Raw genomic sequence first — 27,113 nt, 5'->3', positions numbered from 1 at the left:
GGCTAGTTAAGCAGTATGGAGACACACATAAAGGCATGAAGAAAATGCCATCTACCATATCGCATTGGAAAATGTTGCAGCCTTCCTTGAGCCACTGTAGCGCATGGGTGCCCAACCGCTTGCCCACGACCTCCTGCTCTGAAATTGTAGGTCAGAAATTGCTGCACCTGTGGTGTAGGTAAACTGCAGCACATCAGTGTGAAAGCAGTCTGATAGGGGGCTCAGGACAGTAAGGATTTGTTTACATTTGTGGTTTGGGGGTGGGGCTTTAAAACTCCATAGTTCATTGTGGCCTTTGCTCCTCAAAAGGTTGAGCACCCCTGCTGTAGCGGATCCGGGTACACGTGTAAATTACACGCATTCTCCGACCCACAGGCAAAACATGCTGCTCTTTTGAAGACACGCAGTGTGCCAACAATCCGTGACGCCGCCCCCATGTATCGGCAAATGCGCCGTGTTGTCGGTTGCATGAAGCCCCATGGTGCTGCAGCTGTAGTGAATGTTGCTGTGTTTTTAAAAACGGCTCAGGGACTTTTCCTGCCTTTTTTCTGCAGGTACAGCAGCCTATTTAAGTGTCCGCGCAAACACAGAACCCCCACAGATTTGATCCTAGCCGAACACCTTCAGCACATTTTGTTTTATGCTTACAGACACTGCTTACAGAGGGCATATGTCTTGTACTAATAATTAGTTGATAGCATTGAAACAGACATTTTGCAAAGGGGAACAATTTAATAGGGTTTTTTTTACATCCCAAAGATACTTATTTTTTTTATTTATTTTTTTTACTTATTTTTATGGTATGAAGTATTACATAAATTAAAATGAAGCCTTCGGAATGCCCTACTACATGCATTTTTGAACATTTTTTTCTTTTTTTTTTAAGTGTATTCTTTGTGTTATTGTTCACCTTTTATCTAAGGTGTGGAAATGAAGTTTTCCCCATACAGACACAGGCTGCCCTTCATCATAGTGTGCTCAGTCTATAAAGGAAGTGAGCATTTAAAGCTGTAGAAGATCTAACTGACTTCCCGTTCTGCTTACTATAATTAAAAGAAAATGCTTGGATGATCTTAATAACACATGATTCAACTGACAAGCACTAATTGCTCTCTATCAGGCCAAGAGAAGATGAATGTTGTCAAAAACCACAAGTCAGATGAGCCGATTCTGTCTGAGCCTGACACCATGTTCCCATGTACAATGCAGTTTTTACTGGAGCCTTTCCAGCGTCAAGAGAAAATCCCTCGCTACATTTTTCATTTCTGTAAGGCTTTGTTGTTTTTAAGTATGGTGCCATTAAACAAGCATAGCACGTTTGCTAGAACTATTTATTGTAAGCAATAAACTGTTACTAGAGGAAAGTGTCCATAGCATTCTGAGCAGTCATGATGGTATAGAATGGTTACCATAATATAGTTTATCTTGGGCACGTAGCTGGCCTTTGTGTTCGTACTCGGGGTTGGTTTATTTTTTCAGGATATGTTGGTTTTGTGTGCGTTCACCAGTCGGATTATACACAAAGTGTGTTTCCCGCCATTACCAGCCCTACCCTTCTCCCTGGAGCATTTTCCAACTTTATTTTTTTTTGTCAGTTCCTGTAAGCAATAAACAGCTTTTATTACTCCTTGTAACATCATGACCGTGTGTGCAATGGCCTTACAGTGGCAGCTGCTGCAAGCTCAGTTGCTGTCGATGTAGACACCCCCCCCCCCCCAGAACTACATCACCCAAAAGCCCTTTCCCTATTCACAGTTGGGTTAATTTGCTAAAGGCAAATAGACTGTACGCTTTTCAAGTACAGTTGCACACATTTTTTCCACACCCTAGTGAATCTTAAAGAATACCCAATCGGCTGCTGACTTTTAATATAAGGACACTTGTATATATATTATATGTCCAGTGATGTCGGCACTCGAGCCAATTCTTCAGTAGGTAAGTGAAACCGGCAGTGAAGCCTTCCGGCTTCATAGCGGGTTTCCTACTGCAAATGCACGAGTCGTGCTGCGCTTTCTGAATGGTACCACAGTCTTCAGGGACCTGTGTGTCCTGGAAGGCTGCAGCATGGAAGACCCAACGCGTAGCCTTCCAGGGGGTGAAGACATGTATGACCGATATGATGGACTTCATAAAAGAATGACCAGTATTGTGAGTAATTCACTTGCCAAATTTCTCCTATGAGTTCCCTTTACTCCGATTGCCTTGCTTGGGCCTTGTCTTATTCCTCCCTTTGGGGCTTCCGAGTCACCACCCCCACTCTCTCCTCCACTCTCTTATCTATGACCCTTCTTTCCTTGCCTATGATCTAGTTCCACACTACTCATGTGCATGCTGTCGCCACCTATGGGGGGGGGTTGCAGGGGGAAGAGCCTCCCCTCCCGGTGACGGCATATAGATTTTGGGGACATGGCATTTTGTTTGTAGTGCTCATTTCTCAGTACCATCCTCTAACTTCAGATTTATGTCACTTTGGTTAGCGTAACTCTGATCTTTACTGTTTATTGATGATGTTCACCCATTTTCCAGCCCCTGTGTGGGCGATTTACAAGCTTGTTTTTGTAACGTCTTGTTTACCGGTACTTTTTAAAACCAATTAATATATTGAATCAGTGCCTAATCTGTTCTGATATAACGCACCACGACTTCAAAGTCGGTGATGACTAATATGTCTGGTAGATTAATAAGTCGGTATTTGTTTAACTCATCAAACTCTATTTCCAATATATACAGGCACCAAAGATACTAAGCAATACATAGATTCATCAGTCTTTTCTGTCCCTGCAATCCTATTGCAGTGTTTTTTTTATACCATATATACTCGAGTATAAGCCGAGTTTTTCAGCCCTTTTTTTAGGGCTGAAAATACCCCCCTCGGCTTATACTCAAGTCAGTGTACCAGAATTCTTGACAGGCGTCCATTTTTTTTAAAAGTCTCGGCTTCCTCCTGGCATTCTGTTCCATGATAGGCATTTGACACTGTGTTCCGCCTATCACGGAGGTCCTCTCATCCTCGTTTCCCAGCAGACATTGTGTTCAGTGTTCCGTCAATCACGGAATTCTGTCATCTTCGGACAAGAGGACGTCTGTGATTGGCAGAACACTGGACACAGTGTCTGCTGGGAAACTGAGTCCACTGTTCTGCCAATCACAGATGTCCTCTTGTCCGAAGATGAAAGAATTACGTGATTGGTGGAACACTGAACACAGTGTCTGCTGGGAAACTAAGTCTGAGGATGAGAGGGCCTCCATGATAGGCGGAACACAGTGTCAAATGCCCATCATGGAATGGAACACCAGGAGGAAGCCGCGACTTTTAAAAATGGATGCCTGTCAAGAATTCTGGTACACTGACTTGAGTATAAGCCGAGGGGGTATTTTCAGCCCTAAAAAAAGGGCTGAAAAACTTGGCTTATACTCAAGTATATAAAATATACTGCAATAGGATTGCATTGGCAGGGACAGAAAAGACTGATGAATCTATGTATTGCTTAGTATCTTTGGTGCCTGTATATATTGGAAATAAAGTTTGAAGAAAAATGGACGCCTGTCAAGAATTCAGGTACTCGGGCCCAGTGAGGTATGGCACAGTGCGACTGCAATAGGCACGGTGAGGTATGGCACAGTGAGACTGCAATGGGCACAGTGAGGTATGGCACAGTGAGGTTGCAAATGGGCACAGTGAGGCGTGCAAATGGGCATTGTTGACCCTCCTTTTCCACTTGCAGTAGCTGCTGCATTCTCACCCTAGACTTATACTCGAGTCAATACGTTTTCCCATTTTGTTGTGGTAAAATTAGGTCCTCGGCTTATACTCGAGTATACATGGGTAGCTATGCTCTGTAAGGTCTAAATAAGATTGATATGTAGATAATGTGAAATTCTTTAATCACAATGATGTAGAATATATTTTGAAAGCATTATTTGTGAAATGATAAAGTGATAATAGGGTATAGTAAGATTATAAACACCAGTACAGTCATGGGTTGAACATGCTGGAATTGTGTGAGAACATTGACCTAACCTGACTAAATCAGTATGTTTGTTGGCATATCTTTCTCTGCTGTTACACAGCCTGGAAGATCGGTGTGTTTTTAATCCTTTAATTAACCTCTGTGTAATCTTTATTAGCACTTAGAGATTTACTATAATGGATTCTGATGCAACATGCTTCTCTTATTAATGCCCAGGCGGGTTTTCTGCAAGGAAGCTGAAACGTGTTCTTCTGGACTCTCGCCTTTCAGTAATTTTACATGTGAGCTGCCTGACTTACGTGACGCATTGAACTCCAGACCATTGGTAAATCATATGCTGCCTAGAAAGCAATAAATATTCCAACACCCGAAAGTGGATCTTTTGCCAGATTGCTAAACACACACAGATTGAATACATATGACAGAGCCGTTTACCTAGCGCAGACCTTCATGTGATCCACAGATTTCTGCTATGATGGTTGCAGCCCTACAATATAAGGGCTAGTTAACACTTGCTTCAAAACGAGGCTTCGGACAGGCTTCGTTAAAGCTCTCTGAACGCCAGGCAAAGCTCATGTCACTAAATAAAATGGCTTACAGTCCTTTTTACGCCTTGCTTTTTCTTGGTGCTTCGAATAGGGCCTTTTCTTGGAGGCTTCAAGTGAGCTTTGCCATAGACTTCTTAGGAGGCTTTGAAGATGATTTGAAGCACCACTAAAGCTACAATGGGGTATTGTAAAGAGACCCTTGCTCGCTCGGTTCCACTCTCCCGACACTCCTCTGCTGCTATTGAATCAGATTGCAGATCGCAACGTCTGATGGTTCAGTCATCCAAGGCTCCGGGATTCTCGAACTACAGCTATGTGCCGTTCGAAATCCATCAGAACAAACACCAGGCAGGCTGTATGTAAGTTCAAACAGGAAAACTCTTTATTTGAATGCAAACAACACACTTTTATACAGCAGTTCGAACACCCCGCCCCCAACAACCGTTTTCCTATTGGTCAATTGTAAAGTACATTGTAGTTCCTAATTAGGTCCTCTTAGCCATGCAAATGAGGACTTGAAACAGGGTCAGCAGGGATTGGTTCGATAGCTTGAATAGAAGGACTGCTATGTGTATTGAGACAGAAGCCCCAGGGGGCAATCAATGTACACAAACAGCCAGACACAGAACAATGCTTTTCCTCCAGACCATGGAGACGTCTGGAGGGGGGGGGGGTTTAGCCTTAAGACAGGGCAGAAGACCCCCCACTGTGTAACAGATTTCAAGTAGAAACACTTCAGCATTCCAAGGTCCATGACAGGTATAATTTTTGAAGCAAAGCAAAAGCAAGGTGTAAACAGGGCTGTACGCTAACCATTTTATTTATTGAAAGGAGCTTTTGACTAGCGTTCAGAGAGCTTTAACCTCTTGCCCATCACCGCACAAATATTTACGTTGGCAGAATGGCACGGGGCAGGCAATAGGGCGTACATGTATGTCCCTTTAAATCTGCCGCTGTGTGGGTGCGCGCGCCGCTGTGTGGGTGCGCGCGCCGCCAGTGGGGCGTGCGCACGCCCCTGCCGCGAGCTCCGTAACTGTGCCCGCGGACTCTGTCCGGTGTTCCACGATTGTGTAAACGAGGCATCTCCCTGTTCTGCCTAGTGACAGGACAGTGATCTTCTGCTCCCTGTCATCGGGGAGCAGTGATCAGTGTCGTGTCACTGGTAGCCCAGCCCCCGCACAGTTAGAATCACTCCCTAGGACACACTTAACCCCTTTCTTGACCCATAGTGGTTAACCCCTTCCCTGCCAGTGTCCTTTGCACAGTAATCAGTGCATTTTTATAGCACTGATCGCTGTATAAATGACAATGGTCCCAAAATAGCGTCATGTGTCTGCCATAATGTCGCAGCCACGACAATAAATCGATGATCGCCACCATTACTAGTAAAAAAAAAATGTATTAATAAAAATACCATAAAACTATCCCCTATTTCTTAGACGCTATAACTTTTGCGCAAACCAATCAATAAACGCTTATTGCGATATTTTTTTTATTTTTTTACCAAAAATTAGAAGAGGAATACGGATCGGCCTAAACTGAGGAAAAAATGTTGTTTTTTTAATATATTTTTGGGGAATATTTGTTCTAGAAAAAAGTAAAAAATATTGCTTTTTTTTTTTTTACAATTGTCACTCTATTTTTGTTTATAGCGCAATTGTGAGCCACGTCGCACGACCGCGCAATTGTCAGTTAAAGCAACGCAGTGCTGAATCGCAAAAAGTGCTTTGGTCATTTGGCAGCCAAATCTTCCGGGGCTGAAGTGGTTAACAAAGCCTTTTCAAAGCCTTGTTTTAAAGCAAGTGTAAACTAGCCGTTGATGTGTGTTGAAGCCGAAGCAAGTGTAAATGAGACTTAACGGACCCAAAACTCCTACACCAAGTTTAGGGGGCGTAGTGCAACACGCAGTTACATGTCCATGTGTGTTGGAATGCCATTCACCACACTGAACCAATGCATGTAAATTGCGTTTCCTACGACGCACCGATGTGAATAGGCCCTAAAGAGTGAAACCACCTGCACACGATGAAAGGATCGGATGCATGATCGTCTTTTTTTATTTTGCATGCTAGTCTTCTATCAATAATAAAGAGGTTACTAAAGTTCCGAAAACTCTCACACGACAAAATAAAATGTCATAAGTGGTGTAATATATTGTATTTTAATGTATTCTTAAAGTGGATGTAAACCCTCTCTCATCCTTTCTAAACTACTGCCATAGTGTTGATCTATAAGGATATACATGCCTCCTGCATGTATCCTCACCTATCAAATGTCTCCCCTCTGTCTGTTATAAAAACTGAAAAACTGCAGATTCTGTGGGTGGATCTGTTGTCTGGAGCTCTGTGGGTGGAGTCGTGATGTCAGTAGACTCCCCGCCCTCCTCTACACTCCCCTTGTCAACATGCATTTTGTCCTGTGTATTTCTTACACTAAATTATTTTATGATCACTAACATCCAGTCAAAATCCAGAAAAGTAACCACATGACTTCAGAAAAGGAGTGGGGGTGGGAATTAAAAAATGCCTGTCTCCAGGCTAGTGCATGAGATATGAAAATAACCTGTTATTCACAGCAAGGGGGCGGAACGGACTAAGGTTTTTCTCTAGAAGTCCGTTTTATTTCACTGAAAAAGAGGATTGCTCAGAGCTGGATTAACTCTTTGTGGCAAGACTGGGCACAGATGACAGGAAATCTTTTTACTCTACATTGTGATAGCAAATAGCAAAATAAAAATCGGGTTTACATCCACTTTAAGTTTCCGAGCATGTATGGTCTTGGTCACTTGTTTTTTTTCCGCACAAATTTTGTATTTGTTAAACGAAATTTGTTCTGGTATCGTACGAGAATTTTTTTGGTGCTTGTCCCTTCGGATTATTTCACATGAACTGTTGCGATCGGCTCTCAGAAGCTCAGAACGATCATTTGGAAACGGTATTTTTTTCTTTTGATTTTTCTCATCTTGTGTACTACACATAAGGATGCTTCTGTAATTGCAGTTATGGTACAGTAAACGCCATAACGCAAACGTAGTACCGAAAAACTGTCACTTTCTTTTTTTGTAGGCGTAAAAAGCTGCGTGCAAATGGAGTGTAATTAGTAATCATCTATACATTGTTTCTTTAAGATGAAAACGTAAGAATATGTAACATTTCCAGCATTGCGAGTTCCATACTTGGTTAGCAGATCCCCTCCCGCAAGGATTGTCATGGAGTTCTTTACAATAAAATACGATCAGGCGCTTTAAACTCAGATTTGCTTTCAGTGCTCTCAATGATTTATATAGTATTGAATAGCTTTTTTTATGACGGAGTCTAGATTTAATGTTTATAGCCTATAAAATGAAAATTCCTGTGGATATCAAACATTTTGACAGTATATGAAACATGGCCCCTTGTATATGAAATGCTACACTTCTATTTAATGAGTTACAAAGCTATTAAATCTTAGCACAGTAACAAGCTCTGTTCAAGTAACGGGAGCACAATGCGCAATCTATGGAAGTTGTTCTATTTGTATCGTGTGTCAGGTCCGCTTATCACTAATTGATCAAGTCAGGCTAAACAAGTACAGATTGGGTGAAAATTGGCCAAAATGTGTTAATTTTTCATCGTCTATTTTCCATGTTTTGGGAAATGAAAACCGCTTTTGGATTCTGAAAACCAGTGTAATCCAAAAGTCTGGTGCATTAGGAGGTGTGCCATGTATTGATGGGGGCAGTTGTATCATGTCGGCATGTCTGTGGCAACCCTTGGGGTCTGTAATGACATGCATATTTTGTGTTTAACCACTTCAGCCCCGGAAGATTTGGCTGCCCAATGACCAGGCCATTTTTTGCGATACGGCACTGCGTCGCTTTAACTGACAATTGCGCGGTCGTGTGACATTGTACCTAAACAAAATTTACATTATTTTTTCCCCACAAATAGAGCTTTATTTTGGTGGTATTTGATCACCTTTGTGGTTTTTATTTTTTGCGCTAAAAACAAAAAAAAGAGCGTAAATTTTGAAAAAAAAAAAAAATATCTTTTACTTTTTGCTATAGTAAATATCTTCATTTTTATTTATTTTTTAAAACAACATTTTTGTTTAGGCCGATATGTATTCTTCTACATACTTTTGGTAAAAAAAAATCGCAATAAGCATATATTGATTGGTTTGCGCAAAAGTTATACCGTCTACAAACTATGGGAAAGATTTATGGCATTTTAATGGCGTTTATTATTATTATTATTATTATTATTATATATATATTTTTTTTACTAGTAACGGTGGTGATCTGTGTCGGCTACTTTGACACATTTTTGGGATCATTCACTTTTACAGAGCGATCAGTGCTATAAATATGCACCAATTGGAGCCGGTTCACACTGGGGCGACTCGTCAGGCGGCTGAGTCGCCTGACAAGTCGCGTCCCATTCTAACTAATAGGAGTGACGCAAGTCGCTTCGACTTAGAAAAAGGTTCTTGTACGGCTTCGGGGGTGACTTGCATTGACTTCTATACAGAAGTCATTTTGCAAGTCGCCCCCGAAGTCGTCCTGCCCCAGTGTGAACTGGCTCTTCCTAAAACTGGGGAGTGCAAAATCTGGTGCAGCTCTGCATAGAAACCAATCGGCTTACATTTGTTTTTTCCTAAATCGGCGCCTAATTGAACAAGCTGAAGTTAGAAGCTGATTGGTTTCTATGCAGAGCTGCCCCAGATTTTGCACTCTGCAGTTTTAGTAAATCAAACCCACTTTGTCCTAATGTAATAACACTCACTCCCTGTACTGTATCTATAGAGGAGCACCTGAAGACAGGAAGTGTGTGAGAACTACAGAACTCCTCTCCTCATCCCCATAACATAAGGGTAAGGCTCCATTCACACGTCATTATTCAGAATCGTGACCTTACATGGGGGGTGCGTTTGCGATGGCATCATTTCTCAATGCCACCCTAAACGCGGGTCAATTTTTGCCACAATCGTCGTGCGACAAATCGTGCAAACAAAATCACAGGACGCGTCACCCAAAAGAAGTTCCGGAACTTTTTTCGGGCGACATGAGTCCTGCGATTTTGTTTGCACGATTTGTCATGTGTTTGACGATCGTGGCAATATCACCCCGCATCCTGCACGTTTGTGCATTTTTGGTACGCTCGACAATCGCTGCAAGATGGCACCACACTTAGGGTTTCATTGAGATTTGATGGCATCGCTAATGCATCCCGTGTTTTGCCGCAGTTCTGCCCATGATTTAAATCGCCCAGGTGCGAATGGAGCCACAGTGTTCTGCAGTCCACAGATAGCTGGAGACATGGTTATGCCCCGAAAACACGATCGGGATTTCCGATGGAAAAAGTCAGACGGACTTTTTCCATTGGAAATTCCGACCCTGTGTATCCCCTATCGGATTATTTCCATCGGAAATTCCGAGGAATTCTGTCGGAGTTTAGATGGAGAACATGTTCTATTTTACGCCAATGGAAGGCAAAGATCGGAGAAAGTTTATTAGCAGATTTCTGGCAGGATAAATGGGTATTTTTTTTTATTATTATTAAAGCGGAGGTTCATCCATGTACAGTATGCCGTTTTCTTTTTTTTTTGGGGGGATGTACGTATGGTATTATCGGTATTTTCCTCCTGGCTTCCAGGCACTAGCTCCCGCGGGAGTGGGCGTTCCTGTGCAGTGCTGCAATGTCATCTGGGACTTCGCCCAGATGATTGACGTGCCTGAGAAAAACTCTCCCCGGCGGATAAGGCGCGTCACGACTTTCTAAAAGTAGCCGAACCGTGAGTCGGCTCTATACGGCGCCTGCGCAGTCAGCTCTACACGGCTCCTAGTCGGTGCGCAGGAGCCGTATAGAACCGACTCGCGGTTTGGCTACCTTCGGAAAGCCGTGACGCGCCTTATCCGCCGGCGGGAGTTTTTCTCAGGCACGTCAATCATCTGGGCGAAGTCCCAGATGACATTGCAGCACTGCACAGGAATGCCCACTCCCGCGGGAGCGAGTACCCGGAAGCCGGGAGGAAAATACTGATAATACCCTATGTACACCCCTCCAAAAAAAACGGCATACTGTACATGTTTGAGGTATACTGAATGTAATGTTATTTTCCTTATTGGGTGAACCTCCGCTTTAACCAACTGATTTCCTTGTGGCCACTTTAAAGGATAAGTTCACCTTTGGGAACGTGTTCCATGTTCCACCAGTTTTTATGTTCCCAATGCTGCAGCTGCTGCCCGATTTATGTAGAATTGTGTAGAAATCCAAAAGCCTGCTGGGTGCCGTAATGGATGAGATGTTTGTAGCCCCAGCAGTCTAAGAGCTGTCACTCAAGTGACATACTATAGTATTCCTCTTGTCTCCCCTTCTGGCAGCTATATAAAGGAATATGAGGGGGGGGGGGGGCAGAGGAGCTGGGCCAGCACATAGAGCAATTAGACAATTCTAGAAGAGAAGAGGGCTATGCCATGCAAGGAGGGGAGAGGGCTGTGCCATGCAAGGAGGGGAGAGGGCTGTGCTGCAGAACAGACCCTTGCTAGAGTAGTTACAATTTCTAACAAGTGTCACAGAGGCGAGATTGAATAAAATCCCTTATGAAGAGGAAATAACTGCAAGTTGGCATTTAAAATACTTATGCCTCTGCTTTTCTATGCAGTTTTTATATTTCGTGACGGGCTTTTTAAGTAGTTAAAAAAAAAGTCAAATTGTGTCCCATAAAATCCCAATGAAGTGTTGATGACATTAGTGCAGATCAAGAACTGACATGTTTTACAATGCTGCTATGAAGCCTACCTGTTTCCTACACCTATCTCCTCAGTTTATCAAATCATCTTTAGCGTGGAGTAGAAATCCTGGTAATCTCTGCCGAGTTGGCAGTAATTGGAGCTTAACAGGATGTCCGCTTAGACAGGAAGCAAATACCCAACTGTTGTCAATAGTCTGTGTCTTGTGGCCCTCCCCACCACACAGGAGATGAAGGAGAAGTGGAATGAAAGAAAACCTATCAGAGCTCACAGAGAAAACACCATAGACATGACACAGCAGAGCGATTCCGCACTCCCTCGCATTGTCTCGCTCTATCCCCGGCAGACTGGTGCCAAGCTATAGATATAGAGATTTTCTAATCATTTCCCATCTAGTAATTGGGGGATTAAAAAAAAAAATTGAAAACCCTTTTATATTTTGGTTTTGATTTTAAGCAGAAGTAACATTGTACAATTCTAGCCTGTTCATGGAGGCGTCTGTATAAATAATAAAAGTGTATGAATACCCAGAACCTATGTCATTGGCTGATGTTATGAAAAATTCCCAATTGTTAAAGCGGAGCTCCAGTCATTTTTGCGTTTATTAAAAGTCGGCGGGTACAAAAAGTGTAGCTGCTGACTTTTATTAAAGGATCACTAAAGCAAAAAATTACAATAATGTTATACTTACCTCCACTGTGCAGCTCGTTTTGCACAGAGTGGCCCCAAACCTGGTCTTCTGGGGTACCTCAGCGGCTGTCTCTGCTCCCCCCCCCCCGCAAGAGCTTTCCACCTTCATGCAAGCGTACCTCACGTGTGGTTTGAATACCGTTTACATATGCGGGCGCTACTCACGTATGTGTTCGCTTCTGCGCGCAAGCTCGTCGGGACGGGCCGCGTTTTCTGGCTCCTAACTTTTTTAGCTGGCTCCTAGATTCCAAGCAAATTTGTCAAACCCTGCACTATAATACACCTTTTTTTCAATGCAAGGCATTTTCTTTTTGTCGTCTTCCCCCCTTTTTTTTACGGTTACTGAAATATTACAAACTGACATTTCATTCATCTCTATACACCACAACAGTGAGATGTACTGACCTGTGGCAAGGTGCAGTGCAGTGCAAACATATGCAGCCTGTCTTTATTTCTATTTATTGCAATCCACTTCAACGCAGCTTTTGTGGTATGAACAGAGCCCATGGAAAGCCATTGTTATCTATGTACCCTGGCACTGAGCCTGTGTTGATCTGTGCAGATCAACAGCACTCAACAGATGTGGTGTGAATGAGCCTTTAGCCTGAATTCAGACTAGTGTAGTGTGTGAATGTGTGCAAGCTTCACAAAATATGTAAAATTTCGGGTTAGTGATGCATTTATTATTAATTCTACCCTAATGCCGCATACACACGATCGAAAATTCCAACAAGAAAACCGTGGATTTTTTTCTGACGGAATGTTGGCTCAAATTTGTGTTGCATACACACGGTCTCACAAATGTTGTCTGAAATTCCGAACGTCAAGAACGCAGTGACGTACAACACTATGACGAGCCGAGAAAAATTAAGTTTAATGATTTCAAGCATGCGTAGGATTTTTGTGTGTTGGAATTGCATACAGACGATCGGAATTTCCAACAAGAACTTTTTTGTTGTCGGAAAATTTGAGAACCAGCTCTCGAATACACAGTCAGAATTTTCGTCAAAAAGCTCACATAGAACATTGGTTTTCGGCATTTCCGATCGTGTGTACGCGGCATAAGAAGCTTGAAACTCAAAAAAGTTCATTAGCTTTTTTGCCATTTTTGCCATATGTAGGACCATGTTAATCACATGGCATGCTGTGGACGCCATTTTCTCTACAGGACCATATTAACCACTTGCTTACTGGGCACATATACCCCCCTCCTGCCCAGGTGAAATTTCAGCTTCTGGCACTGCGTTGCTTTAACTGACAATTGCGCGGTCGTGCGACGTGGCTCCCAAACAAAATTGACATCCCTTTTTCCCCACAGGTAGAGCTTTCTTTTGGCGGTATTTGATCACCTCCTGCGGTTTTTATTTTTTGCGCTATAAACAAAAAAAGAGTGACAATTTTTAAAACAAATTTAATATTTTTTACTTGTTGCTATAATAAATAGCCCAATTAAAAAAAAAAAAAAAAAAAAAATCTCAGTCTAGGCCGATATGTATTCTTCTACATATTTTTGGAAAAAATAAAAAATCGCAATAAGCGACTAGTTTGCGCAAAAGTTATAGCGCCTACAAAATAGGGGACAGAATTTATTATTATTTATTATTTTATTTTTTTTAACTAGTAATGGCGGCGTCCGGCGATTTTTTTTTATTGGGACCGGACATTATGGCGGACACATCGGACACTTTTGACACATTTTTGGCACCATTCACATTTATACTGCGATCAGTGCTATAAATATGCACTAATTATTGTATAAATGTGACTGGCAGGGAAAGGGGTTAACACTAGGGGGTGAGGAAGGGGTTAAATGTGTACCCTGCATAGTGTTTCTAACTGTGGGGGAAGGGGACTGACTGGGGGAGGTGACCGATCTGTGTCCCTATGTACAAGGGACACAGATCGATTTCCTCTCTCCCTGACAGGACGTGGATCTGTTTGTTTACACACACAGATCCACGTCCTTGTCTGTGTAACCGCCGATCGCGGGTGCCTGGCAGACATTGCGGCCGTCAGGCACGCGCATCGGCACCTCAGTGATGCGGCGGGCACGTGCGCCGCCGTCAGCGGCGCTTGCGCGCGTCCCCCAGTGGCTGGAGGCCGTATATAGACAGCCTCCTGGCAATTGGCATCCACACTGCGGCCGTATATAGTCGTACGGCTGGCAGGAAGTGGTTAATAAGGGCCCCTCTCAGAGCTGTAAAGCTTTTTGATGTATTCTAGGACCATCTGTATAATATTTGCAGCCAGGGAAATCAATACTCTGGGTCTGCTTAATGTTTGGACTATCTTGAGCACATGATATGCTGTGAACAGCATTTTCTCTATAGGAACATATTAACAATGGCCCCTCTCAGAGTTGTAAGGTTCTTTGGTATATTCTAGGACCAGTGGTTCTCAACCCTGTTCTCAAGTACCCCGAACAGGCCAGTTTTACAGGTTGTCCTTTATCTTGTGCAGGTGCTTTAAATCGGTGTCAATGGTTTGGTATTTTGGACAGCTATTTTTATCTAAGAGAAATTCCCAAAACATGACCTGTTGGGGGTACTTGAGGACAGGGTTGAAAACCACTGTTTTAGGACCATTTTCATATAAAATCTACAGCCATTGGAATCTGTACTCTCTGGGACTGCTTTGTAAAGAGATAGTCATGTCATTGAGGCTTCTTGTATTGGTTCTGTCTTTCACTGTGCTGGCCTCCTTATCCCTGCAGTCCTCCCACGGGCTGGGTGGGGGGGACCTGATGGGAGTGTAATTTGTGTCCCAGTCGGGGATTGTATGTGCTTGTTTCTGGTCCTGGTACTTTCTGCAAGGTGTGACCGCTTTTATATATTGTACATCTATACAGCTTCAATTAATGTCCTGAGGAAGTGGATAAATGTGCGAAACTCGTAGAGTGGAGCGATTTTATGTCAAGTATAGAATCTATACTTATATAATATAGTGTGTATGTGTGTGTATATGTGTATATGTATGTGTTATATATATTTTATAGTATCCTTTCTGATGGTGATCATTTTAAATTGGGTTTTATATGACTTCTTAATAGACTTGTATGGTTTGCATGCACCCATTTTTCCTGTCTATATTTTGATGATTATATTTGTCATTTGTGTGTGTGTGTGTGTGTATGTATATGTATATGTATATGTATGTATGTGTGTATATATATATATATATATATATATATATATATATATATATATATATATATATATATATATATATATATATATATATATATATATATATATATATATATATATATATATGTCACACACACACACATTTCAACGTGTGTGTGTATATATATAACACTCGAAAATCGGTCATATGCGCAATGCCTGATGCCAAGCTAAAGTAGCCTGACTGGGGGCTAAGAGATCAAATAAAAATAATGGTTTTATTATACCACACATGATAGAAGTTTATCCAAAACATTGAAGGCCTCTTTCACACCTGTGCGACCTGAAAGTCGCGCAGTTTTGCCCCAATTTTGATGCGACTTGACAATGCCTGTGTAGTCTTGAGGTCTATGGACCTCAAGTCGCATCAAAGTCATACCAAAGTAGTGCAGAGACTACTTTGAAGTTGCACAGATATGATTGGTACTCATTGGAAATCATTGGGTATGACTTGTCATGCGATTTTGCAGTCCCAAGTCGCACAAGCGTGAAAGGGGCCTAAAACTAAAAGCTCATCGGTCCTCACTATCGGTGAGAAGAAATAAAGCTCTGCGGAAAATAAAAAGCCGCGGTCTTTTATCTCAGGACCATAGAGATTCGCTTTCCTTTTTTTTTTGCAGCGCTGACAGACATGAAGCTGAAAGTGTCAATCTAAAGACTGTTACTTTTTATGCGGTTCAGCTTTCCATGTACACAGTTATTGACTGAGGGGGGAAACCTTGGCTCGTTGTTGAAGCAGTTTAAAATCTAGAAGACCATCATTTATCTTCCAAGCTCCATAGGCCCTCTGTCTTCTCCGGTGATGGTAAATTATTGGCGTGATCATTATGATTTCTTTTATACAGTAACCTTGATTGATCTGGACCGAGGAAGAGCGACCCACCAGGGAACTTCTATAAATCAGGCTTCCTGTTTCCAAGGATCCATTTAGTAGATGACCTTGCCATGGTCACCTCTGTAGCCTTTGTTAGCTCTGCTATAAGCAGGCACTCTATTTGCAGACACTGTTATTTCTATGGAACTTCTATCACTGCTGTTAGGCCTCATTTACCTCACGCCACACATCAGCCCAGACAGAACTAAATACAGAATGTGCTGCTCACCCAAATGAGCAACTAAATGGCAACGTCAGAATGACTTGGGCTACAGGGATGATTTTTAAGTAGCTCTTTATTGGAAAGCAAACCGCAAGCCATAAAAATAATCCAGTACAATCAAGCCATATGAAATAAAAGATAACCAATGAACTAAAACTACGGCAGTCTATATAAATGCAGTTGCCTAAAGCTGGATACACATTATACAACTTTTGTTGTTCAATTTCATTTACTTTCAACTATGTAGCAGGTATCCTCAAACTACGGCTCTCCAGCTGTTGTAGAACTACATATCCCATGAGGCATTGTAACACACTGACATTTATAGGCATGACTAGGCATGATGGGAATTGTAGTTCCTGAACAACTGGAGGGCCGTAGTTTGAAGACCCATGATGTAGTGCAAGGGCCTGCCTGATTGCATACAAATGGAAAGTGTTTTTTGGTTGTATATGGTTTTGGTAAATCTAAGGGAAAGTTGTACAAGAAAATTGTATACAAGTTGTATAGTGTGTAGCCAGCTTTAAAGGGGTTGTAAAGGAATTTTTTTCCCCCTAAATAGCTTCCTTTACCTTAGTGCAGTCCTCCTTCACTTACCTCAGCCTTCCATTTTGCTTTTAAATGTTCTTATTATTTCTGAGAACTCCTCACTTCCTGTTCTTCTGTCTGTAACTCCACACAGTAATGCGAGGCTTCTCCTTGGTGTGGAGTGTCGTGCTCACCCCCTCCCTTGGACTACAGGTGAGTCAGGACGCCCACTAACGCACAGCTCCTTTCTCTATCTGCAACGCAGAGAGCATCCTGACTCTGCTGTAGTCCAAGGGAGGGAGCGAGCACGATACTCCATACCAGGGAGAAAGCCTTGCATTACTGTGTGGAGTTACAGACAGAAGAACAGGAAGTGAGGATTTCTCAGAAGAAATAAGGACATTCAAAAGCAAAATGGAAGGATGAGGTAAGTGAAGGAGGACTGTACTAAGGTAAAGGAAGCTATTTAGGAAAAAAAAATTGTACCCCTTGAATCTCATTTAGGGCTCTTTCACACGGAGCGGATCCGTAATTGATCTGCTCCGTTAGCCCGTTTGGCTCAGAGGGGATTCCTCCGTAAATCCCCGCTGATCCAAACGGGCTGAGAGACCGCCCTGTCTCTCCTCCGCTCTCCCCTATGGGGAATTGGATGAATACGGACCGTATGTCCGTATTCATCCGATCCATTCCGCCGGACGGAAGAAAAATAGGGTTTTCTTTGGTCCGCAAAAGCGGATCTTTGCGGACGCGGATGGTTGCGGACGTTAGCGCATGCATCATCCGCTAACGTCTGCAATCCCATAGGGAACCATTACAAGTCCGTAAACAGACTTGTAATAAACGGACCGTTTTTCCGTACATGTGAAAAGGCCCTTACAGTCGAACTTCGTTAACCACTTCAGCTCCAAAAGATTTTACCCCCTTCATGACCAATCCATTTTTTGTTTAAAACGTTAACTGGTAATTGCACGGCCATGCCGTGCTGTACCCAAAGGCAATTTATATAATTTTTTTTGCACAAATAGTGCTTTCTTTTTGGTGTGGCTGAAATCAGACCTGAACCGGTGAACCAGCACGCACCGCACCCCTGGTGTGCGCCGGCAGTGTGAACCCGGCCTAAAAGGTTTAAGTGAAACTGTAGCGTGGAAGTGACTATGGCTCTAACTCTAATTTGCAAGCATGCATGGCATATTAATACATCATTGTTGTAGACCTACCTGTCAATTGCCCTTCCTCCAGCGCTGAACATTCTGGGCTCCACCTTACCGCTCTATCACCACTGATGTCAGCTTTACCATTTCCTTTACCTCCACCGTCTTTTTTTTCTTCCGCTATTGGGCAGCCATTGATGATGAGACTTTTACTCATGCACACTAAAGCTACATTGTCCCATTACGCAATTCTTTTCTTGGCATTTTGTAATTTATGTGTACACACAAAATATATTGTTGGAAGAAAGAGGGAAATTTTGTAAAAACCCAATATAATTTATTTCTTTGGCATTTGTCTGCCCCTTCGGTTTTTTGTTTTTTTTTGTCCGTTTTTCTTTTCTTTTGCCATCTGTGTCCCATTGGGAAGATTTCAGATTTTTTTTCACTTCCTGTCCCGTAGCCAAAACAGGAAGTGAGATGAAATCCCTCCAAATTGATGTAAACTCTGGCTGTCAGCCAGGTATTCCTGTTCTGGGCACAAAATGTAATGGTTAATGGTGAACATTACAAATTGAGAGGGTGAAAATCTTCCTAATGAGGACAATAAAAACTTGACAGGGGTTGCAATTTCTTTCCACTCCATCCTAAACTAAAACAAGTTTTGCCTTTTGTTTTAGTTTGCTTGCAAAGTTTGGTTAGTGTCTTTTAGATTTTACACTTTTTGCCTATTTCCAATGTTCTCCCAATCATCTGTTTCTTAGAACATATTTATGTCAGTCTTTTCTCTGAAATCTTATATATTTTTTTTCTCTATAACAGAGAGAATTAGACACAACAGCAACCGTATTGGCAAACAGACAAGATGAAAGCGAACAGTCCAGAAAAAAACTTATTGATCAAAGTCGAGAATTCAAGAAGAACACTCCCGAGGTGAGCCGAGCTATTTATTTTCTTGGTGAATGAAGAAATCTTGAATCAAATTTAGATCTTCGTCTGTGTAAAAGAATGATGCTGCTGCTTTATATTCCTATTTGGAAAACTTTTTGCTCTATGAATAGGTACTATATGTCCCAAAATGCTACACTGATTGGGGGAGAGCATTTTGCGGCTGCTGATTCCTACTAAAAACTATCTACAATTTTTATTGTATGTTTATAATCTTTGTATTGCAAGTAAGCATGTAATGCATGACAAAGTATACGGACTATCTGAGGAGAGAACACCGTAGACGCTATCTGTTTTCAAGCTGGCCTTTTCTGACTTCTAATCATAGATGGGGCTGTCACATAAAGAATATGTCACTGACTAAGCCCAGGTTCACACTGGGCTGCGGGAATGAAGCCGTGCGAGTTCAGCTGATTTCACTCCCGATTGTCAGTGCCGATTTCGGCCGTGATTTCAGAGACATCTGTGCAGATGTCGATGTAAATCGCGGCCCGAAACCGCAAAAAGTAGTACAGAAACTACTTTTTAAAATCGGTGCAGCGGCGCAGATTGCGGTGTCGCACCAATTAGGATGGTGCCATTGCCGGCAAATGCTGACGATTTGAAATCGCATGTCAAATCATACCAATGTGAACCAGGGCTCAGTCCTCTACCCATGTGTCTAAAGCTGGCTATACACTACTGAGCTTTTAGACAAACATTCGCTGAATATTTGTACAAACATATCTTTGCATATTTCATGACTGGACTTAACTTTCAAAAGTACTTGCTTTTAACATTTTTAGTAATTTCCGGAACAAAAACCACATAGAAATGTTATCGCCCGAGAAAAAATTTCCATCATGCTGCTTCAAATTTTCTCGTCACCATGGTCCAAAATGAATGTTAATTTGACCCCCCTAGCAATCAAAACTATTCCTAGCCAGCTTAAATTACAGCTTGTATTCTTGACCTCTGTAAACAAAATTAAAGGGTAACTCCACTTTCGACTGGGGAAAAAATAGCAAATAAAGAAAAAACGATATAACGCGTACGTTTGTGGCATATTATAATTGAATGTTATTAAAAATTACCTTTCCTTTTCAATCTGAAGCCGCTGTAATTTTCTATAAATGCAATGCAATATGGCTACCTGGAGTTGTTCTGTACAGAGAGTGTGTACTGACCACCCCCCGTAAACAGCATTTCCTGCTTGTGTGATTGGGTCACCAATTTTTCCAGAAGTCTGTCTAAAGGCTCGTACACACGGTCACCCATCCAACAAACTTTCCCTTGGATTTTTTTCCTAATTGATTTGTCCGGTCACGCCTATAGCATACACACGCTCAGACTTTTCTGCAAACTTTTCTAAAAATTACACAACATCACATGGTTTTTCTGCTCTTTACCGCCACCCTTTGGTTAACTTCTGCTATTGTTGGTTGATTTTAACATTGGTTCTGAGCATGCGTATTTGCACTTTGTACAAAAGTTGGTTGGCTTGCTGTACACACGGTCAGACAGGGCACCATCGGATTTTGCCGAAAAGTTGGTCCGTTTGCAGACCCAACTTTTTGTTGGATGAAACCCGAAAAAAGTTGGTCCGATGGAGCGTACACACGGTCAGACAAATTAGAAAACTTGCAGATTTTGAAGTTGGTTGGCAAAAAGTGTGACCGTGTGTATGGGGCTTAAGATACAAGTCAGATTTCAGGCATCCCCTGCAACAAAAATTTAATTTTTGGTGAGATACTCCCTGTAGGGACATGGAATTGGAAAAAATCCTGGACTGCCGCACTCTGTTAAACAATGTCTTTATTGGATGAAATCAGATCAAAACATAATCACTATTTTGGGCTATGTTTTGATCTGATTTTATCCAATAAAGATGTTGTTTAACAGAGTGCGGCAGTCCAGGATTTTTTCCAATTCCATGCCCCTGTGCAGAGCCAGCACCTGTCTGTTTCCGTAGGGTGCAAGCAATCCGAGGGGTCAGTAGCTTTTCGAGCGGTATCATTCCTTCCCTGTAGGAACACTGATGGATAATAATGAAAATTGTAATTATGAAACCATTCCCATTAGACACACTCGGCCCAGAGGAACATACAGGGATTTCTTCAGAATAACAAAAGGTAGGAATCTGCAACAAAGGTTGTTATAATTTTTGCAATGTACATGGATCACCCAGAGAGGAATGTTTTTCAAAAATGAAGTTACGCTTTAATTTGTTAGATCAAAGAAGCAAGGAAGACGGCAGAAACACAGGAAAAGGAGCCAAGAGCTCCACCTGCCAGCCAAATGGAGAATACAAAATATTTCAGATTTTGATTTTATTTGTGTAACTTTTCATATTTACCTGATTAAAGAAAGGAGAATTTTTTTAATTTTTTTTTTAAACATACGATTTTTTTTAGTCACCGCCATAACAAATAAATAAAATATCCACAAAACCAGTATTCTCTAATTGTGCAAAACATTAAAAAAGCTATTTTAGTGTTCTGGAGTATTTCAGTTTTAGTATTTACTGTTTGCTTTGAAAGATCTTTTAATTCATTACAGATGTTTATTTTTCTTCCCAATGTCACTTTCCTAATTAATGCCAATTTTACTGATACTCACTAATAATCCTACTTTTCTTTTCCTGCAAGTCTTGAACAATCCTGCATTTTGTGGCTCAGTTTAGTGCAGCAGCCCCATAGAGACCACCCTACCTCCTCTGTTAAAAAAAGAACACAAACATATGGTGCAATCAGCAGGATGCATCTTGATAACATCAGGGGCCTCAGGAGATGCACTATGATTGTATGTTACTTGGGGTAGCAAGCAATGCAGGAAGGTTCTGCAGTCTCTGTAGTACGGGCTAGTAGTACCAGTGTGTGAGTGTTTATGTTGTGTAATGTAAAGAGCCGCTATTTCATAGTTTACGTATTTCCCATTTACCAGTGTTAGCATGTTGCTTTTAATATTGCTTTGTTACAGGCTGGGATTTCTGCTTAGACTGCAATAATGATTGTGGAGAGTGGATCTAGAATGCTGTTGGCAGTGAACAGGTTAATATAATTAGCACCCCGGAGACACATATGCATTTTGCCCTTGGATGCACAAACTGTTTTTAGCAACAACAGCTGGTTTCATGTTTGCACTGTTAAACCGAATATTTTCTTGGTGGATTGCCTCTGAGCAATTTCTTAGTAATTGTTTCTCATGCATGTGAAAAGTGCCATCCTTTAAGGAAGAATGATCGGAAATAAGCATTAAAGAAACAGAATATGCACTATGATTAATATTCTGCTCTCAAGATGCCTTTACTCCCACTAATACATACATGCATATACTGCAGTCACTGTTATAAATATTGATGATAACAGCATTGCATTACTTTAAATTAATTCACAATGATTGTTACTATAAAAAGATGGCATTGTTGAAAGCGGTATTAAACCTAAAACAAAAAATGTAATATATTCCATTTATTATATTGTAAACTGATACATTATGCTGTGAAAAACAGACTTGATCACCAGAAGAAAGGAAGCCTAAAAAGAAAAAAACTAATGTAGTTATTTTTATAATTATCAATCCGCTGCTGCAAGGCTCTAATAAAGAAAGTGGCAGGTTCTGCATCCATCTAGATGTGATTTCCGTTTTGGAGTATCTCGCCAAAAATGTTTGTTGCAGAGGATGCCCAAAATCTGACTTGTATCTCAGTGCAGATTTCTGGGAAAATCAGTGAGCCAATTACACTGGCAGGAATTTGTTTCTGGGGGGGGGGGTGGTCAGTACATCATCTGTATACAGAACACCTCCAGGTTGCCATATTGCATTTTACAGAAAATTACAGAGCTGCAGATTAAAAAAAGAAAAGGAAATTTTTAATAACATTCAATTACAATATGACTTGTGTCGCAATTGTATATGCTGTATTATTATATTTTTATTTGCAATTTGTTCCCCACAGAAGGGGAGTTACCTTTTTAACTTTATTTTGGCATCATGCCAAAGATTCTATACCTTTCCCACTATATAAAAAATGGACTTATCATTTTAATCACCCCTGCCAGTGTTAAAGCGGGGTTCCACCCAAAAATGGAAAATCTGCTTTTTCGGATCCCCCTTTCAGTGGCACATTTGGCACCTTTCAGGGGGAGGGGGGAGCAGATACCTGTGTAATGCTGGCCATACACGGGTCGAATTTCAAAAGAACTTTCTTTTGAAAATCTTATCTAAGATTTTTTTTTTGTATTTCGGACCATTAGTGGGCTGCAGAAAGAAACTATTTACGTGCGGCCATCGAATTTTAATAATCCAACATGTTGGATTATTTTTTTTTTTTAAAACAAATGATTTTCTAATCAATGATGGGAGAATCGTGCAAGGAATGTAATCGAAAAAGAAATGAGCATGTGCAAGAAAAGAAGGTTCCCGGAAAGGAAAGAAGGTTCTCAGAAAGGAAAAGAAGGTTCCCGGAAAGAAAAGAAGGTTCCCAGACACAAAAATTATTTTCTGTAGGAACATGAGATGAAATTGAAGGTTTGGTCGGTCGAATTTCGAAATCAATGGTGGCACCATCGGATCACAAAACGCACAAATTTTCAGATTTTCAAAAAGTTCTTTCAAAATTCGACCCGTGTATGGCCAGGATAATACAGGTATTTGCTCCCACTGCCGGGCATAGATCACTGCAGTATCCGCGGTGATCTACGCCATGTTCGGCCCCTCCTCCGTCTGTCCCTTGCTGTCTTCTGGGAGACACTCAGGGATCAGTGAGATCACGCAGCGCGACTCGTGCATGCACAGTAGGGAACCAGGAAGTGAAGCCTTGGACAGGTAAGTGTCCATATATTTAAAGTCAGCAGCTGCAGTATTTGTAGCTGCTGACTTTAGATTAAATTTTTTTTACGGCAGAACTCCGCTTTAAGGCCTGGTTCACATTTGTGTGCATGGGCATGGCATTCCATTCATTTAAGGCTCATTCATGGGCTGCCATGCCTCATGAAAACACAGGAAAAAATTCCCTGCTGGATTTTTTTAAATCGCACTCAGTATGGAAACGTAAGTGCAGTGTGGTTCCCAGCGCAGGAAGTGGCTGCTGGGATTTCCAGTGTGTGCAGGTGACATTAAGATTAATGGCATCTGCATGCATCTCCTGCTTTTTTTGTGCGGGCGGTTGTGGCTGTGGGAACAGGTATGGACCCGCAGTGGGAACCACCCTTACAAGTGTGAACCGGGCCTAAGTGGTTTGTCTCATCCGTGTTTACTGAGATATTCTGCTGGAGAGGTTGAGCTTTTTAAAAAAAAAACAGGCTTGCTAGCTGGATCACCAGATGAAAATAGCCTAAAAAAAAAAAAAAACGGATACATAATAATGTTTGCATAATACCGCTTTAAGGTTTTTCACCAGTTGGGAACACTCATAAAAAACATTTCGGTATTTTAGGAATGCTACTGTTATTACCGATCATCAGCCTGCACAGGCGTCAGCAGTGTTACTTATCACTTGTGATTTTTTTTTAACATGTAAAATCCCTGCGAACATTACAGGATTGTTCCTTTTTTCCCAAGGAAAGAGTGTGATTCTCTCATATGCACCAAGTCAGGGTAAGAGGCCAGAATGATCCTGTGCTGCTGTTGTTTAATTTCTTCACAGCTGTGCAGTTGGGCACATATGGCAGATGCCCAGCCAATACGGAGAGGATGGCACAGCCAGGTTCTTAAAGAAGGTGGTTTGTAGGCATCTGCAATAGATGTCAGCCACATTATTGTTCACAATTGGAGCCTTAAGTTGTAATCTGTAAAAATATGCCAGCTTTACCACATGTTTTATAATGAAAACTTGATGTCAAGATTAATTATAAGCTTGAATTTATAATATGTATTCAAATATTCCATTTTACTGCGGGTTTGTAAAGGTTATTTAACCCTTTTTCTGACAGTGACAAGTCCCTTACATAATGGCTTTAAACGGGTGTGAAAACGTTCACGACTGCAACGGCAGCCTTTAGTTAGCTTGCTTCTGATTTTTTCAGCAGGTTTTTGGCTGTTTAGTAAAAGTGATCTGTAGGATTTGAGGGTTACGCCGCATATTTTGTACAGCCCCACACACGCTGGAGTGAGAGAAATAATTCTAGGTCCCTAATCTCCGGTTATCTCTAAACTGGTGAGCTGTAAAAGCATTGCCTATTGGTTATTGTGGCACTGCAGTTTTAAAGTGATATTAAAGGCATTAAAAAAACAAACAAAAAAAGAAAACAAACATGTTATACTTGCCTGCTCTGTGCAGCATTTTGGCTCACAGCAGCCCCGATCTTCCTCTTCTCGGTTCCCCTGCCAGTGCTCCTGGTCCCCCTCCTGCAGAGTGGCCCCAGAGCAAGCAGCTTGCAATTGGGGCATTCAGGCAGGCTCATTGGCTCACTGGCTGTGATTGACAATGGCTCCAGCTGCTGTCTCAGCCAATAAGGAGGATGAGGCTCTTGTGCATCGTTGGTTTTGCGATGGGGCTCAAGTACGTTTTAGATGGGGCTGTGAGCGGGTCACGTGAGCGGTAAAGCGCCAATAGTTTAAGCAATGCTTTACTGTCGTTTTAGCAGCGTTTTTCAGCCGCTAGTGGGGCGCTTTTGACCCCCACTAGTGGCCGAAAAAAGGGTTAAATGCGCTTGAAAAGCGCCACTGCCAAAACGCTTTGCAGGCACTTTGGCAGCGGTGCCCTTTTATTTCAATGGGCAGGGGCAGTGGTGGAGTGGTGTATACACTGCTCCAAAGATGCTGCTTGCAGGACTTTTGTTAACGTCCTGCAAGCGCACTGCTCCAGTGCACTAGGGCTTTCAGACTGGGACTGTAGGGGAGGCTTCAGTGTGAAAGGGGTCTTATGCTAAAGTTCCACTTTAAGGTGGTTGTAGGCACTTACTGCTGAACCTGTAGGTTTGCTTTAGGCTCCATTCACACTTGCACTCATCCAAAGTTGTACGATTTCAAAGTTGCGCCGACTTAGGGGTGCAACTTGGATACGACTTTGATCAGTGATAATGGACAACAGTTGCACACAAGTTCCATTCTATAACATTCAAGACGACTTTCATGCAGCTTCTGAGGGTTAACATTAAAGTCTATGGCCCTCCAAGTTACATGAAAGTTGGACCAAAGTAGTGCATGAACTATTTTGAAGTTGCTGCAACTGTGGGGTGTGTGTGTGTATATGTAAAAAAATATTATATATATCTATCTATCTCAAATCTATCATTGGAAAACATGGGGAATGACTTGTCATGCAACTTTGATGTCCAAAGTTGCATGACTAGTCCATCCAAAGTTGCATGACTAGTCCGTCCAAAGTTGCATGACTAGTCACAGGAGTGTGAATGGGGCCTTAATGATGCACTGCTGCCATTGGTTAATAATGGGACAATCAGTGCTTTCAGTTACATGACTACATAATATACAGATAATTCTGTGCAATGTAGGAGGTTAGTGAATGAGAATTTCCCCTATATCCGTGCCACTAACTTTTGACAACCTAACTCAAAGACAGGGAAGTGTTCAACATTGTGAGATTGCTTTCTTCCTATTCTGTATTCACTAACAAAAGGCCACTACTGACACCTGTGCGTTTTTTTCTCTTTACCTTCGTTGCTGAGCAGCAATCTTACATTGCATTACTGTGCAGCAACAGTGAGCCTGAAGTCGCGGCTGTAGGGAAGCCCTGTTGATCTCAATGGGTGAGTTTTACAGGCAGGGCTGCCAGTCAAACTCTGCAGCCTGCCAGGGTTGTACAGATGCCATGGTTGTGATTCCTTACTTTGCGGCTGTGGCATTTATCAGGCTGTAATGTTAATATTCCGGGGGCAGTGAAACTGCAACACTGTCACCAGTTGTTCTCTGCAGTCAGTGAGAAAAGCCCCCTTATAGTATCGGATTTGTCAAAAATCTGAATTAGTAAAACGAAGAATGGGAATGTACAGCAAATGTGTATCCATCAACCCAGAATATCACTGTATAGTCCCAAGTAGACCTGTATTGGTTAGGCATATTTAGTAATTTTCACATAGCAGATTGAGTCATTTCGGGTTTGAATATGCTTTAAACGGTTAGGTCCCTTTCACACGGGCGGATCCGTTTTTAGACTTCCACTTGCTCATCAGGGATCGCTCGGTTGATCTCCGCTGAGCCGCGGGTGACTAGTGCGTCTCTGCACACTGTGCAGAAATGGACCTGTCAGACCTCCGCTTTCCTCTATGGGAGATCGGATGAAAACGAACCATCTGTCCATTTTCATCCGATCCACCAGACAGATTG

The 27,113-nt window shown here is 41.9% G+C and overlaps 1 protein-coding gene across 3 annotated transcripts in view; it reads left to right on the top strand.

Moving 5' to 3' along the window:
• Positions 1-27,113, top strand: part of CUX1 (cut like homeobox 1) — a 429,361-nt gene that overhangs the window by 49,024 nt on the left and 353,224 nt on the right. For all 3 annotated transcript variants that reach the window (XM_040338414.1, XM_040338412.1, XM_040338415.1), the window contains exon 2: positions 18,720-18,830. In XM_040338414.1, the coding sequence (XP_040194348.1) occupies positions 18,720-18,830 (111 nt within the window). The remainder of the gene's footprint in view (positions 1-18,719; positions 18,831-27,113) is intronic.

The sequence above is a fragment of the Rana temporaria genome, chromosome 2, assembly GCF_905171775.1.
Source record: "Rana temporaria chromosome 2, aRanTem1.1, whole genome shotgun sequence".
Classification (NCBI taxonomy): Eukaryota; Metazoa; Chordata; class Amphibia; order Anura; family Ranidae; genus Rana; species Rana temporaria.
The sequence above is the reverse complement of the archived record's forward strand: the minus strand, read 5'-3'. Positions and strand labels throughout refer to the sequence as shown.